This window comes from Propithecus coquereli, unplaced genomic scaffold (assembly GCF_000956105.1).
Source record: "Propithecus coquereli isolate 6110/MARCELLA unplaced genomic scaffold, Pcoq_1.0 Scaffold314, whole genome shotgun sequence".
In the NCBI taxonomy this organism is placed as follows: Eukaryota; Metazoa; Chordata; class Mammalia; order Primates; family Indriidae; genus Propithecus; species Propithecus coquereli.
The window spans coordinates 3576679-3590304 of NW_012148775.1; the positions used below are offsets into that span (position 1 = coordinate 3576679).

The window sequence follows — 13626 nt, forward strand, 5'->3', positions numbered from 1 at the left end:
GTACTTCTACAAAGCAGTAAGAAAAGAAAAAGGAGAATGTGTAAGATGCAACCAAGTAGTTAAAAGATGAAAACCAAATGACCAATAAAAACATGCTCAACACACTAGAAATTAGGGAATGCTGAACAAGACACCAGTGTGTCATAGCATAACCACCAGAGTGGCAATAATTAAAAGTTTAGACAGTGCTGAGTGTTGGCAAAAATCCAGGCTGCTGCAGGGAGTGTAAATTGTCACAACCACTCGAGGGAGGACTCTGGCAATATTTAACGAAGCAAAAGGTGCTATGTTCAACTCCCCTCCTGGGCATAAATTCCAGGGCAGTGCTCCCAACAGTGGGTAAGAGCTTAATGCTGTAGCCCCCAAGACAGCTGGGTGGGGCCTGGGGAGTCCAGAGCCTCCTCATTTACCAGAGTAAAAATATGACTGTCTACGTGTGCCATGACATGGTGAGGGCAGGAGGCGATTCCCTGGAGAAACGCACATGCGCACAGGGAGAGCGTTCAAGGACCGCAACATTCCTGAGAGTGAACACTGGAAACAATCCACAAAAGCACCCACAGAATCGGGCTCCCTCAACTGCCATGTATTTCTAGAATGCAACACTCCACCCCCGGACGTGTTTCATCTAGAGCTATTTACTCATGGCTTGATCTCGCAAGCACAATGCAGAGCAAGCAAAAGCAAAACGGACCCAAACAATACGGCACCATTTAAATAAAAACACACCAACAGTACATTGTTTGAGGACATAAATAGCTGTGGTAAAAGTAACACCTGGAAAGATCAATACCTGTGGTTCTCAACCCTGGCTCAGGGACAGAGTCACCTGGAGAGTTCTTTCAAGTCCAGGTGTCCCAGCCACACCTGGCCCAATTACACCTGGCTCTCTGTACTAGGACCCAGGCACCAGTACTGAACTCCTCAGGTGACTCACTGTGTAGCCAAGGTTGAGAGTCACCTAGTGACCCCAAAGTCAGGCTAACGGTTACCTCTGGAAGGGAGAGAGGCCCATCAGTGCAGGTCATGCTTTGTGCCTGGTCTGACTGGTGGCACAGGGGAGTCTGTGATATCATTCACAACTTAAAAGCTCTCAGGGTACTTCAGAGTTTTACAAGACAGCATTATCGTTTAAGGCAGAAGAGCCAGAGATCTCAGGGAAACTCCCAGGTACTGCAGTTTTCCCACAAATTACACTGGCTTCTGTTTTCCAGAGAACATGCTGATAAGATGAATGACTCTCTCTCTTCAACCTGGAGTATACACTCCCTCGTTCCAAAACCATTAGCAAGAGACGAGAAACCACGAGGTGGGGGTGGGGAGTGAACACTGTACCAAGCAACAGGGATGAAACAGACAACTACAGGTGAATGCTAAATGGAACTCTTAGTACAAAAGGTGTTTCCTAACTTCATGGACCAATGGCGATGTAAGAAAAGCTCAGGTAAAAATTCTAGCACTGTAACAACTGAACCTTGCTGGGAAAGGATCTGGGAAAGGCCTGCTCACTGCCGCGGTGTCCTCATCTTCTCACCACCCTGCGGGGCGGGTAGCGTGGAACCGCCCCACCCTCACCCGATGACCAAGGCGGGCAGCCCCTCTCTGACATGCCTCTTCTGACACTGCACCCCGGACAGGACTAAAGCCATAATTCACAGTTTCCATTTATTGAGTTCTCTCAATGTATCAGGCACTAATGGGCTTTCTAATGTCCTCATTTAATTCCAGTAACAACTCGGCAAAGCAGTATCATTCACAATTGGGAAATGAGGAAAGAGACTCAGAGAAAAAGTCACTTGCCCAACGTCACGTTACCAGTAAATGGCAAACAAGCCAAAATTAGCACAATGCCTGACATATAGAAATAGCTCCATAAACGCTGACTGTTACCACGTGGCACAGCCAGGTCTCAAACTGAGATCTGGCTGACTCCAACACCCAAGTTCTTCTCTGTTTAGCAATGACACGCACACGGTACAAAACACGAGCAGGCAGAAGGCAAGGAAGGAAAGGGAGACTATTCCACTCACCCTTGACCCTGGGTCCCCTCTCCTGAAGCAACCACGTTCTTGGGCATCCTTCAGAGATTTCTAGCAACACAATACATACACTGTTGAGTACTTTCAAAGCCGCTGTTCTTTAATCAGCAAGTGCTACTGCTGGTTTCACTTACCCGGCTGAGCTGCACTTGCGTTTCTGCCTGTTTGTAGCAAACTTCACTGCAGCTGTCAGGCTCCCAGCCCAAAGGCCAGGGCGAAGCTGTAAGATGCAGGAAGTCTACCCCGACTGACAGACCAGAGGGTGTACTTGCGGCAACATGTAAGCAGTGGGTCAGGCTGTGTAGCGTTCTCTCCAAGGGCTAACAGGACGGCCCTGCCTGGCACAGATGATGGCTGGAAGACCAGATACCCAGCCTAACAGCCCAGGCCCTTCACTGGGCCCCTGAAAAAGCTTTGGTGAAGTTGGTGGTTGAGCCAACGATCTGGCCTGGGAGCTGGGCCCGCATCAAGCCCCGGACAGATGGTAAAAGCCAATAGTCCTGGGTTCAGGGGCTTTACCTTTCTAGCCTCACAGTTTTTAAAAAAGCATTTCAACTCTGTCAGGTGTGGATTCCTCCCTTGGCATGGTAACAACAGTAGCCACCCCTCAAAGGGTTACGGTGAGGATTAAATAACACCCATAAAATGCCATGCTGTGAACTCTTCCTAATGATACGAAGGGGCTGGGGCTCTAGTGATGTGAAACAAGCTGAAGTTTGGAGTGTCAGAGATGACACGGTGTCCCCAGAGAAGCTGGGCTTTTCAGGCAGCGCTGGGCAAAGGACATTTCTTAATCTCTTAGGAGGCATTTAGAATGTGAGCAGTCCCGTCGGTACCACTCACACACTTTGTCCAGCTGGGAGTGAGGGAGCTTGAGGATTCTGTCTCTTGTGATTCGGCATTAGGCCACCAAGGCAAGGGCTTTCCAGAAGAGGCTTCCACTTAGCTTTCAAACAACTCAGCTGCTTTCCCTGAGCACCCCACCCCCCAAGACTGGGTAGGACGGAAGAAAAACCACAACAATCCTGGGTTCTCAGATAATGCCAGTTTCCTCGTGCAGCTGGGGTGCTATTGTCTTGATTTCCACAAACACTCCCGGGCAATGTGGGGTGTGGCACAGCAAAGGGGACCCTCCCACTCATAAAAAGCCAAGTGTTTTCTGGTGAGACACAGATGGCAGCTCTGGGGCTCCAACTTCACGTCATTGCTGCTTGACCAGAAACCTGAGCTCATGGGAAGCCCAGGAAGGCAGAACCTGAGCGCTGCAGTGTGGCCCTCCCAGGACACAGCAGGAGACGCCCTACCCAGGGGGCAGCCTAAGCCTCAGCCCTCTTAGAATCAGAGGATGGCCTGTGGCACACCAGGCTTAGGTCCCCAATCCCACCTGCTTGTGCCAAAACTCACTCACCCTCCCACATCAATGTCCCTAGAAAGATGGGGCGTTAGCACAGAAGGCCAGTCTCAGAAACGGGTCCAGTAGGGTCAACCAGGGCTGTGCTCCAGCCTAGTCTTAAGCAGCCTCAGGCCAAGGAACGTAGGATGGGGATATTTTAAAACCTCAAGTGACCTGTCTGTAAGCCCAGCCAAGTAAAGATGTACCCCCTTGCCAGTTGCTCTTTCATTGTTCCAGGCAGGTAGGAACTAGTTATGGCAAGACCACTTTAACCAATTCTTTGCATTTTACTAATATGACTTTTCACAAGAAAAAAAAATATGCACTGAATATACGTGTATCAAATACTATGTGTCAACAGTCCCACAAGGTGGGTGTCATTGTGCCCTTTTTACCAGATGAAGAAAATGAGACATCAAAAGGTGAAGCCACCAGGTTAGGATCACCAGACACTAAATGGGGAGCTGGGACGCAAATTCAGCTCCTGGAGCCTTTGCCAAGACCCCATCCTAAGATGACGAGGGTCCAGAGAAAAGGCTTATGCCCAGGCTTGAGCTTCACTCTGAAGGCACAGAATCACTGCAGAGATAACTGGAAGGGACCAGCTAGGGTAGCTAGTCCAGCCTCCATGTTATAGGTAAGGAAGCTGAGGCCTGGAGTGGGGAAGTGACTTTCTCAAAGTCACACAGCAAATCAACACTGAAGTCAAGACGGCACGAATCCCTGTCCAGCTGCCTCCTACTCAACTTCAGGTGTTGGCTTAAATGTCACCTCCTCAGATAAGCCTTCCCTGACCACATCCCCCAGACTAGATCCTGGCTCCCTGCACACCATGGTAGCACTGAGCACAACTGCAAGTCTGTACCCGTGTGTACACCTGCCCATTTACTGTCAGTCTTCCAGACTAGACTGAAGCCTCCAACCACAAGCATGTCCCCAGCGCCTGGTGCAGCATCTCGAATGCACGACCAGAGGCAGGCACTGGCGGGGTGGGCTTACCTTCGCTGTCGGTGAGCACTTCCATGCGCCCACTGAACATGGCCTTCAGCATGGTGTCCTGCTTGGTAAGCGTCTGCATGGTGGTGTAGTAGAGGGCTCCGCCCACATTCAGCTTCACGTATTTGGAGCTGGGGCTCGTGCCCTTGAAGGAGGTGGTGCGGGTAGCAGCCGCTGGCACCGCTGAGCTCACCACACTTTCTCCTGACATCTCTTCCTGCCAGTGGAGAAGACACAGGGTCACGACACCAAGCCTGGTTGACCTCTTTCAGCCTGTGGGCTGATTCTGGCCTCCAGATGTGTTTTGCTTGGTCCGAGTACATATTGCATTTAAAACTTAAAGTTTGCTTCCAATGTTGACGACTCAGGAAAGCTCACAAAAAAAATCTGGATTTTTGACTTCTCTTAAAATCAGAGGCCAACTGGGCCAGCAGGAAAACAAATAGTGGAAGCTGGGGTACTGGCTGCTCCCCGAGAAGGGCATGTATCCCAGATTGTCCCAAACCCCACCCAGAAAGCCTCATACACTGATCTCGCCCGCTGATCCTGTAAGGCCAAGTTTGCCACTAACTTCTGTGTCACAAGGACTTCCTCTGCGCCCAATACCTATATTAACAAACACCTTGGCTGCATCTGAAAACAGTCCACAGCACTGCCCAGGTCTCTCTATGCTTCCTTACTGCCATGTACAACTGAACAGGTAAGTGGTTGAATCAAAGACGAAATAAGCTTTTATAAGTTGAGTGGGATCCCAGCCTACACTGCTAAAACTTCCTATGGGGGGAAGTGTTTTTGGGGACTAAACAATAGACAGAAATCCTTGCAAGTTACTGCCAAATTATACTTCTTATACTAGTGCCCCAAATAGCAAGATCCTGTGACAGTCTGCGCAACAGCACCACCTGGCATATGTCCCAAGCCAAAGAGATAGACGTAGTGTCTGATTTAAGCAGGACTGGGAAAGGAGACAGGCGTCTGGCACATATGTGCCCAGAGAAAACATTTCTTGAATGAATAGGTAAAACCGTAGAGCTGGAGAAGATGTCCAAGAGTGGGTGGAGTCTTTGCTGAATGTGGGTCATGGCACTAAGAACTAAGCGAGAACAGCCAGGAGCCCAACAGCCAGGAGCTGGCCTGGCCCCCACAGCTAGGCCGCAGTGTTCTCACTGAACACGAAAAATGTCACAGCACACCCCCATCAGACAAGGCCACTCTGTGGCCATGTTGCAACAAGACAAAAATAATCACATCTGAACACAGACAAAAACACAAACATTATCCAAAACACAAAAATGACCCAGCATTCCCCTGCCCTGGCTAACATGAGTTACTGCGGTTTCTTCACCAACTGGAGCTTTAGCCTCATTCCATTCTTTCTGCCTTCAAGACAGGAATCGCAGACACCCAGCCACAGAATTAGCCCTGTTTCCAGGCAGCATCAACACAGCAAAGCCCCACTTCTCTGAACGCTCCTCCAAATCACCCAACACAAGCCCAAATCCTTTCTGAGACTTCCCACCGTTTTCCCTCAATAGGACAAGGAAATAAACCCAGCTCTGCCTGACTACAGGTATGCTTGTCGTGGTTCTGGCTAGAGGGCACTGACTACACGTAACTTATTGAACGAGTCCCTGAAACTGAAGGAGGATTATTTTTAAATTTTTCGTGCCTATCTTCTCCAGATTTTCCACGATGACTATATTACAATTACAATCTATAAAACACATTTTAAATGGGACAGGGACAAAAGGGTGGCAGCCCACAATACCAGAGGCAGTGACTTAGCGAAAGTCAGGGCAATGTTCAATTCCAGGTTATCCAACTCTTCTGGCCAAGCCCCCTGCCTCCACCTCCCACCGAGTGAGCGGCCTGGACGTGGCCTGCTGGGGGACTTGGGTCAGGGCCCCGCGGGAGTCTCCTGGAAAGAAGTGTTTTCTCAAGAAACTGTTCCTGCTTCAGCAAGTAAAAACACCACAGGGAAGTTTTCAAAAGCTCAGGCTTAGCTCACCTGAGGTCGCTGTGGCCTGACACAAAGGAAAAGAGGCCAAGAGGAAGCGGTTTCCCCCACCCTTCTGGCTTTCCTTTGAAATCAGTCCCCCCAACCACCCCCCGCCCCCGCAGTTATCACCCACCATTTCCCCCAGAAAAACCCTTTCTTCAAGGGATGAAAGAAGAGGCTTATAGAAACAAAGCATTTCCAAAAACTTTGAAGATCTGGAAGGGGGTGGGGGAGGGAAAGACTTTGAGTCGTGTTTTTTTTTGGGGGGGGTATTTGTTAAGGAAATTATCCCCAAATGGAAATACTTTAAGCACCCTTTTTTACACCTAAATTTACCCAATAAATATGTTCATGGGAAATGGTCTAGCATTTTGTAAGGCACCTACCATGAAACAGACAAAAAAGTACATAAAGTATACCCTCATGCACAGTCATGTGTAGCTTAACAGGGATACATTCAGAGAAATGTGCCGTTAGGCAGTTTGTTCATTGTGGGAACATCATGGAGCCAACTTACACAAACCTGGATGGTATGTCCCACTATGCGCCTAGGCTATATGGTGTGGCCCATTGCTCCCAGGCTACGAACCTGCACAGCATGTTACTGTACTGAATACTGTCGGCAATTGTAAGACAATGGCAAGTATGTGTATCCAGACGTATCTAAACATAGAAAAGGTACAGTATAATTACTGCATAAAAGATAAAAATGTCACACCTGTATAGGGCGTGTACCATGAATGGCACTTACAAGACTGGACGTTGCTCTGGGTGAATCATGGAGTGGTGAGTGAATATAAAACCCTAGAAGATTACTGTATACTACTGCAGCCTTTAACACACTGTACACTCAGGCTACACTAAATTTATGAAAAAAAAGTTATTTCTTCAATAAATTAAGCTTAGCTTACTGTAACGCTTTACTTTATAAACTTTAATTTTCAATGTTTTGACTCTATTGTAATAACGTTTAGCTTAAAACACATTTTTTACAGCTGTTCAAAAATATTTTCTTCCTTTATATCCTTATTCTATAAGCTTTTTCCTATTTTTAAATTTTTTTTGTTAAAAACTAAGAGACACACACGCTAGCCTCAGCCTGTACAGCGTCAGGATCATCAATATCACTGTCTTCCACTCCCATGTCTTGTCCCACTGGAAGGTCTTCGGGGGCAATAACATGCATGGACCTGTCATTTCCTACGGTAACAATGCCTTCTTCTGGAATACCTCCTGAAAGGCCTGCCTGAGGCTGTTTAAAAAAGTTAACTTTTTAAAAAATAAGTGCAAGGAGCACACTCTAAAATAATGATAAAAATATAGTATAGAAATACACAAACCAGTAGCAGTCCTTTATTTTCATTATCAAATATTATATGTTGCACATATTGTATGTGCCGTACTTTTATACGACAGGCAGCGCAGGTTTGCTTACACCACCATCATCACAAACACATGGGTAACGTGTTGCTACACTATGCTGCCGCAACTAGGTGATAGGAATTTTAGTTACTGTTATTATAATCTTACGGGACCACCACGGTATATGTGGTCTGTCATTGAATGAAACATCACTATGCGGCACAACTGTACTTTTTATGGCTTTCTAATACTTTTTAAGGATCACCTGCACATAATAAGTACATTTTAAGTGTACAAGTTGATGAGTTTTGCTTAATCCATGCACCTGGGCAGCCCCCCTCCAATCGAGACAGAAACCATTTCATGGCTCCAGAAGGCCCTCCCTGACCCTTTATCACTGAATTTCTACGACCATATGACTTTTAAAAATCCAAACAATGCTGGAAGGCAATTTCTATTTTGTGGATTCAAATACCACGCCCTAGAGAGGGTCAGTCGCTTCTGAAAGCCAGGAGGTGAGTCAGTAAGGGAGCAACGAATGACGTGGGCAAGTCCTGGCTGGCCCGGAGCCCATCATGGGTGGTATATTTAGAGCTTTGACGTATTAAGTTGAGAAAGGAAGGACAGCCTCACCTCTCTTCTTTAAAAAGTACAAAAAGCCTTGAAAAAAGACAGGAGGTAATGTGTGGTTAAGGGTGTGGGAATCAGATCTATGTTTAAGTCCCCAGCCCTGCCACTTAGTAGCTGAGAGTGCTGGGCAAGATATCTGAATCTAGTCCCATCCACCAAACGGGACACAGCCTTGCCTCCCGTGTAGTACTCAGCACCAGCCCCTGGCTCAGAGGAAACATTCAAATTATGACGATTTGAGAATGCTCTCAAAGTCTCAAATTATCTTCTCCTCTTTGGAAACTATTTCCAGCTCTAATGACACACTGAATTACTAAGAGACAAAGGCAGAAACCACCATCCTGATCTAGCATGAGACTGCAGATTGGGCAACAAAAGGTCTCAATCTTTCCCGGAGCCCACCTCCTGCAAACGTCAGTCAACCCAATACTAGCAGAGGTCCTTGGAGAAAAAGTTTTGGCTGTGTTCACATCCCTGAGCCTAAGTTACAGTGCGCTGAGGGCACAAAGCAGATGACAATAAACCTCTCCCAGCTGTCTCTACTGAGATCCTGCTTTTTGATTTGTTTCAAAGGTTTGATCTCATTATGAATGAAGTTGGGGAGGTGGGGCAGGAGTGTGCAAAACTGGTTACACGAAACAGAGGTAATTCATACTTCAGATATTGGTTACAGATTTTATTCAACCGGAAGTTTATTCCAGTTAGATGTGTAAGTCTAGGCGTCCCTCCTTCCCATCTCCCCTGAATATACTGTTGCTGATTTTACTAAATAAATAATGGCTTGAGGCCAGGCATGGTAGCTCAGGCCTGTAATCCCAGCACTTTGAGAGGCGGGAGAATAGCTTGAGGACAAGAGTATGAGACCAGCATGGACAAAATACTAAGACCCCCGTCTCTACATAGAAAAACAGTAAGAAAAATTAGCTGGGCATGACTGTGCATGCCTGTAGTCCCAGCTACTCAGGAGGCTGATACAGGAGGATCACTTGAGCCCAGAAATTTAAGGCTGCAGTGAGCTATGATTGTGCCACTGCACTCCAGCCTGGGCAATAAAGCAAGACCCTGTCTCTAAAAATTACATAAATGGATAGATACTGGCTCGATACTTGATAGCACACTCTTGTCACCTGGGAAGGTTAAAAGTACTGATGCTTGGCTCTTACCTGTGAAAATTCTGATATAATTGGTCTGGGGTGTAGCTGAGGCAGGAGAAGTTTTAAAACTCCCCCAGGTGATTCTAACGCTAGCCAAAATTACAACCCACTCTTCTCAAAGTATTATACCCCTTAATTAGGCTTAATTAACTCCATGGTCTTGGCCCAGTGAATTCCTGACTGACCCATACCTAAAAACAAACCAAAGCACTATAAACAAAAGTAAGCCCCCACTTCACAGCTTCAGAGCCACAGGCAGGAAGCAACTGTATGCATGTTTGAAAAAAATAAAAATCAGCTGAAGGGGGAAAATCTTCGACTTGAAAGGAGACCCAGGCAAGTACAGTAGAAAAAAGGGCACCAAATCTCTGAGCCTATATTTTCCATACACTTCTTTATAAAACTGTCTCATTTGTGTGTGTGTGTGTGTGTGTGTGTGTGTGTAAAGAAAACTAGATTGAGAGTCTGGCAAACCAGGACTACAATCCAGTTCCACCACTTCCTGCAAGATGTTCAAGCAATTTAACCCAAGTCTCGGTTTCCTAACTTGTAAAATGGAGTGTTAAAGCCATAATCTTCAAAATAACCCTCAGGGAACCTGCACCTTGTTCCTTTGTGTAGTTTCCCTTCCGTGCTAGAATCACGGGGGTGTGCTTAAGAAAAAACACTGGTGCCTGTCTGGGCTATACCCCAGACCAATTAATCAAAAAGGGTGGCTGATAAGTCACTAGTACTCAAAAAGCTCTTCAGGTGATTCAGGGCTCAATGCCACTCACCTAAGGTGTTTGTTTAACCAGCTTGATCTAAGAATTACCAGCAAAAACATCAGCTCAGGGGATTCTTATAGCAGAGAAGTTTAAAAAACACTGCATTGAGGCTAGTGTTTTTCCCCAAACTGAGAGCATTTCTACAACTCAAAAAAGTCTGTTTCATTTCAACCAAACTAAATCATATCAGCCATATAATTATAGCATTATTTTGCACCCAAAATTTGCTTATAAAACAGCTACTGCTAATTCCCAGTATTCCAACAAATGACATTCTCTTCTTGTGTTCAGCTCACAAACTATTGGCCTATTTCTCTCAACAGTCTAGTAGGAAGATGTTTATCATCATTCCCACTTTTTAGGGGAGAAACCTAAGAATCACAACTATAAGGGCCCTGAGTCCAACTCTCATATTCCTTTCATTACATAGACCAAATCAAGAAATCATTACTCGAAACCCCTACAGATGGATGGTCCCACCCCCTGACTGTATGATACAGTAGTCTACGGTACAGCTTAAATATATGACCTTTTTAAATTTTTTTTCCCTAAAGAGATGGGGCCTGTTTCACTATGTTGCCCAGGCTGGCCTGGAACTCCTGGGCTCAAGTCATCCTCTGGCCTCAGCCTCTCCAGTAGCTGGGACTAAGGTGCACTGCTCCCAGCTTGACTATTTTTATTAAGTCCCCAGGTGACGCTAATCCTGTGGGACCACGGTTTGAGAACCACTGGTTTATAGCACCTTCTACCCTTCAGGTGGTCCTTATTTTGCACAAAATGGAGCAGACCAGTCAGCTACAGGTTGACTCATTTTTCTTCAGTATTGTTGGGACTGACCTTCCCTAAAGACTGAACTTTCCGGGGAAGTGACAAACAAGCAAATAAGGAGAAAGAAGATCCGGGATGATCTTTGGTCATTCCCACCCAGGTACAAAGAGCCATTCAACTAACAGACCCTTGAGGCTCCCAAGCACACAAATCTTCCCACAGCTAAGAGACAGCATGTGAGACATCCTCCGCTCCTTAGACTTGGCCACCTCCGGCCTTAGCGGAAGTGACCAGATATGTACCTAGGCACTAAGCTACCTGACCTCAGGCCGCTGGCATCCCTCCCCGGAATTCTAAGCACGGAACGCAAATCCGCCTGCTAGCTCCATTTCTTTCTTCCGTTCGCGCGTGTGTTCAGACGCACCTGGGAGCCCCTTCCCCACTTCCACGAAACACAGCGACCCCAGCCACCCCAACCACAACTTTCAAAACCCCAAACGCTCCGCCCCAAGGAATCCCACTTCACCTTCTCACAACCTACCCATTCTCCTTCGCAATCCTCCAAATCCTCATTTTCCAGCCCAAATGGCTATTTTCAATGATATTTCTTTGTTCTCCTCATAATCACCGACTCCTGTCTCCAACGAGCACCCAAGACTCAGGGACGTCCCGCTCACCCACACTCAAATTTACTCCCCAAGCCCAAATGCCCTTTCCCGGATTCCTAACTGTCAGGAACCCCCCACTCACCCCTGTTCTCCACCCAAAGCCCTTCCCCCACCCCTGGCCTCGCCCCCATTCAATCCCCCAATTGCCTCTTCACTATCGCGACTGCCCCTCAACGTACCCCCTCTTTTCGGTCCCTTCCTCTTATACTCTGCTGCTGCCCAGCTCCCTCGGCCGCCCAGAGCCCCCCGCCGGTGGGCACCGCCCTCCTTACCATGAAAAGTCGGAGGACGCCGGAGTCTCCAAACCCGGACTGTGAGAGTCAGGAAACACCCAGCTCACGCGAGCCGGGGGCGGAGGCGGAGCCGGGGCGGGAACTTCCGCTGCCGCACCCCACTTCCGCCCCTCAGAGGGCCCCTCTTTAAAGCATCCGCTGTGCCTGTAGATATCGGCTGCTTTCCTTCAGTTCTCCCAGGCTAGTATGGTTTCCGGCTGCTCTCGGCTGGATCAGGCATTTATTTTTCTCCGCTTTTTTAGCTGCCAGAGGGAGAGAATGGTGCAGGGAAATTTTCTTTCCCGGGCGAAAAAACTCTGCGGAACTGTCGTTTCCCAGAACTAGATGCTTGCTTACAAGCGGAGTTCTGAAAGTGAACACCCCGGGGCAAGATGGCGGTCTAGCTTCAGCCGCTGCCCCGGGTCTGCTCGGGGGTTTTGGGCTGAGACGGCTGCAGCTACGGCCCCGACTCCGAGTACTGGGGCCTCGAGCGGATAAAGGTCTACGGCCTGCGGTAGCGAGTGGGAGCAGGGTCGTCTGTTCTCCGGGTGGCGGGGCCGGGGACTTGGAGGGAGGTGGCTCTGGGGCCGAGTCCCCCCTGGCCAGGTCGGAGGGGCAGGTGCTGGGGGCTGGTTTTCGTGCCCCAGGGGTCTCTCCGTGGCCCTTTCCACTTCTTCTCAGCCTTGGGGCGATAGGCCTTTACAAACGGACTAATGCTGGGCGCAAAGGATTTGTTATTGTGGTTGTTGATGCCGAGGACAGACGCCGGGCCTCGGAAGTCACCCAAACTGGAGTTCTAATCCTGTTCGCTTGCTGTGTGACCTTGGGTGAGTTCCCTCACCTCTCTGAGCCTAAGTTTCCTCCTCTGTAAAATGGAGTAATTAGCTGGTTTCACAGAGGGTTTTGCATAATACGTTTAAGTACCCTGCCTGACAGCCCGGAATAAAGAAAAATTTGGTCGTAATTTGACTCCAGCTTAGCCCCACGGTCAGCCTTGCATTCTCGGCTCCTCTTTGCTTTGCGGTTCTGTGGATGGGGGAGCCCTGGATCTTGTCTCTTTTAATTACCAATAAATAATTGCTTTGGAGTTCGACGTGGGTTCAAATTCAGGAGGCTAGCCACCTCCAACAAGTCCTGTCTCTACATTTCATTTTCCCCATGTGAAGGTGGGATTGATAATAGCACCCAGCTAGATAGGCTGTATGTAGCTTCCAATAAATGATAGCTATTGTTACAGTCTTTCTAAGTCCTGTTGTCTATTCTTTAAATAAAACGTAGACCTTTGAGACTTGATAGAGCTCTTAAAAAGACACAGTTAAGTGTCTGTACAGTATCTAACACATGCTCTGCCCTTAAACAGTTGTGGTCATTAAACGGCCCACCTCTTCCCACTTTAAGAATGGAATCGTCTTGGGCTTAGTCAGCAGTTGGTATTTATGTCGCTTTACCTTTGGACAATACTCTCTGGACTGTTGTGTGCTTTTGTAATTCTCTATGAAGTTGGCCTCATCCAGGAAAGACTGATTTTGAGCAAGTCTCATGGGAACATAGGGGTGAAGAGGAGACTGAATCCTGTCC

At 47.7% G+C, this 13626-nt stretch overlaps 2 protein-coding genes across 5 annotated transcripts in view; one reads left to right on the forward strand and one right to left on the reverse strand.

The window, feature by feature from the left end:
* The window catches only part of KCTD10 (potassium channel tetramerization domain containing 10), a 29604-nt gene extending 17444 nt beyond the window's left edge, over nt 1–12160 (reverse strand). For both annotated transcript variants that reach the window (XM_012650198.1, XM_012650197.1), the window contains exons 1-2: nt 12049–12160; nt 4432–4645 (exon numbers count right to left, since the gene is read on the reverse strand). In XM_012650198.1, coding sequence (XP_012505652.1) covers nt 4432–4645; nt 12049–12051 — 217 coding nt within the window. In that variant the 5' untranslated portion in view covers nt 12052–12160. The remainder of the gene's footprint in view (nt 1–4431; nt 4646–12048) is intronic.
* A 187-nt stretch (nt 12161–12347) lies between these two features.
* Nucleotides 12348–13626, forward strand: part of UBE3B (ubiquitin protein ligase E3B) — a 49525-nt gene continuing 48246 nt past the window's right edge. For 2 of the 3 annotated variants that reach the window (XR_001137720.1, XM_012650199.1), the window contains exon 1: nt 12348–12875. The gene's annotated coding sequence lies outside the window, so the exon portion shown is untranslated. The remainder of the gene's footprint in view (nt 12876–13626) is intronic. The other variant, XM_012650200.1, reaches the window with a different exon arrangement.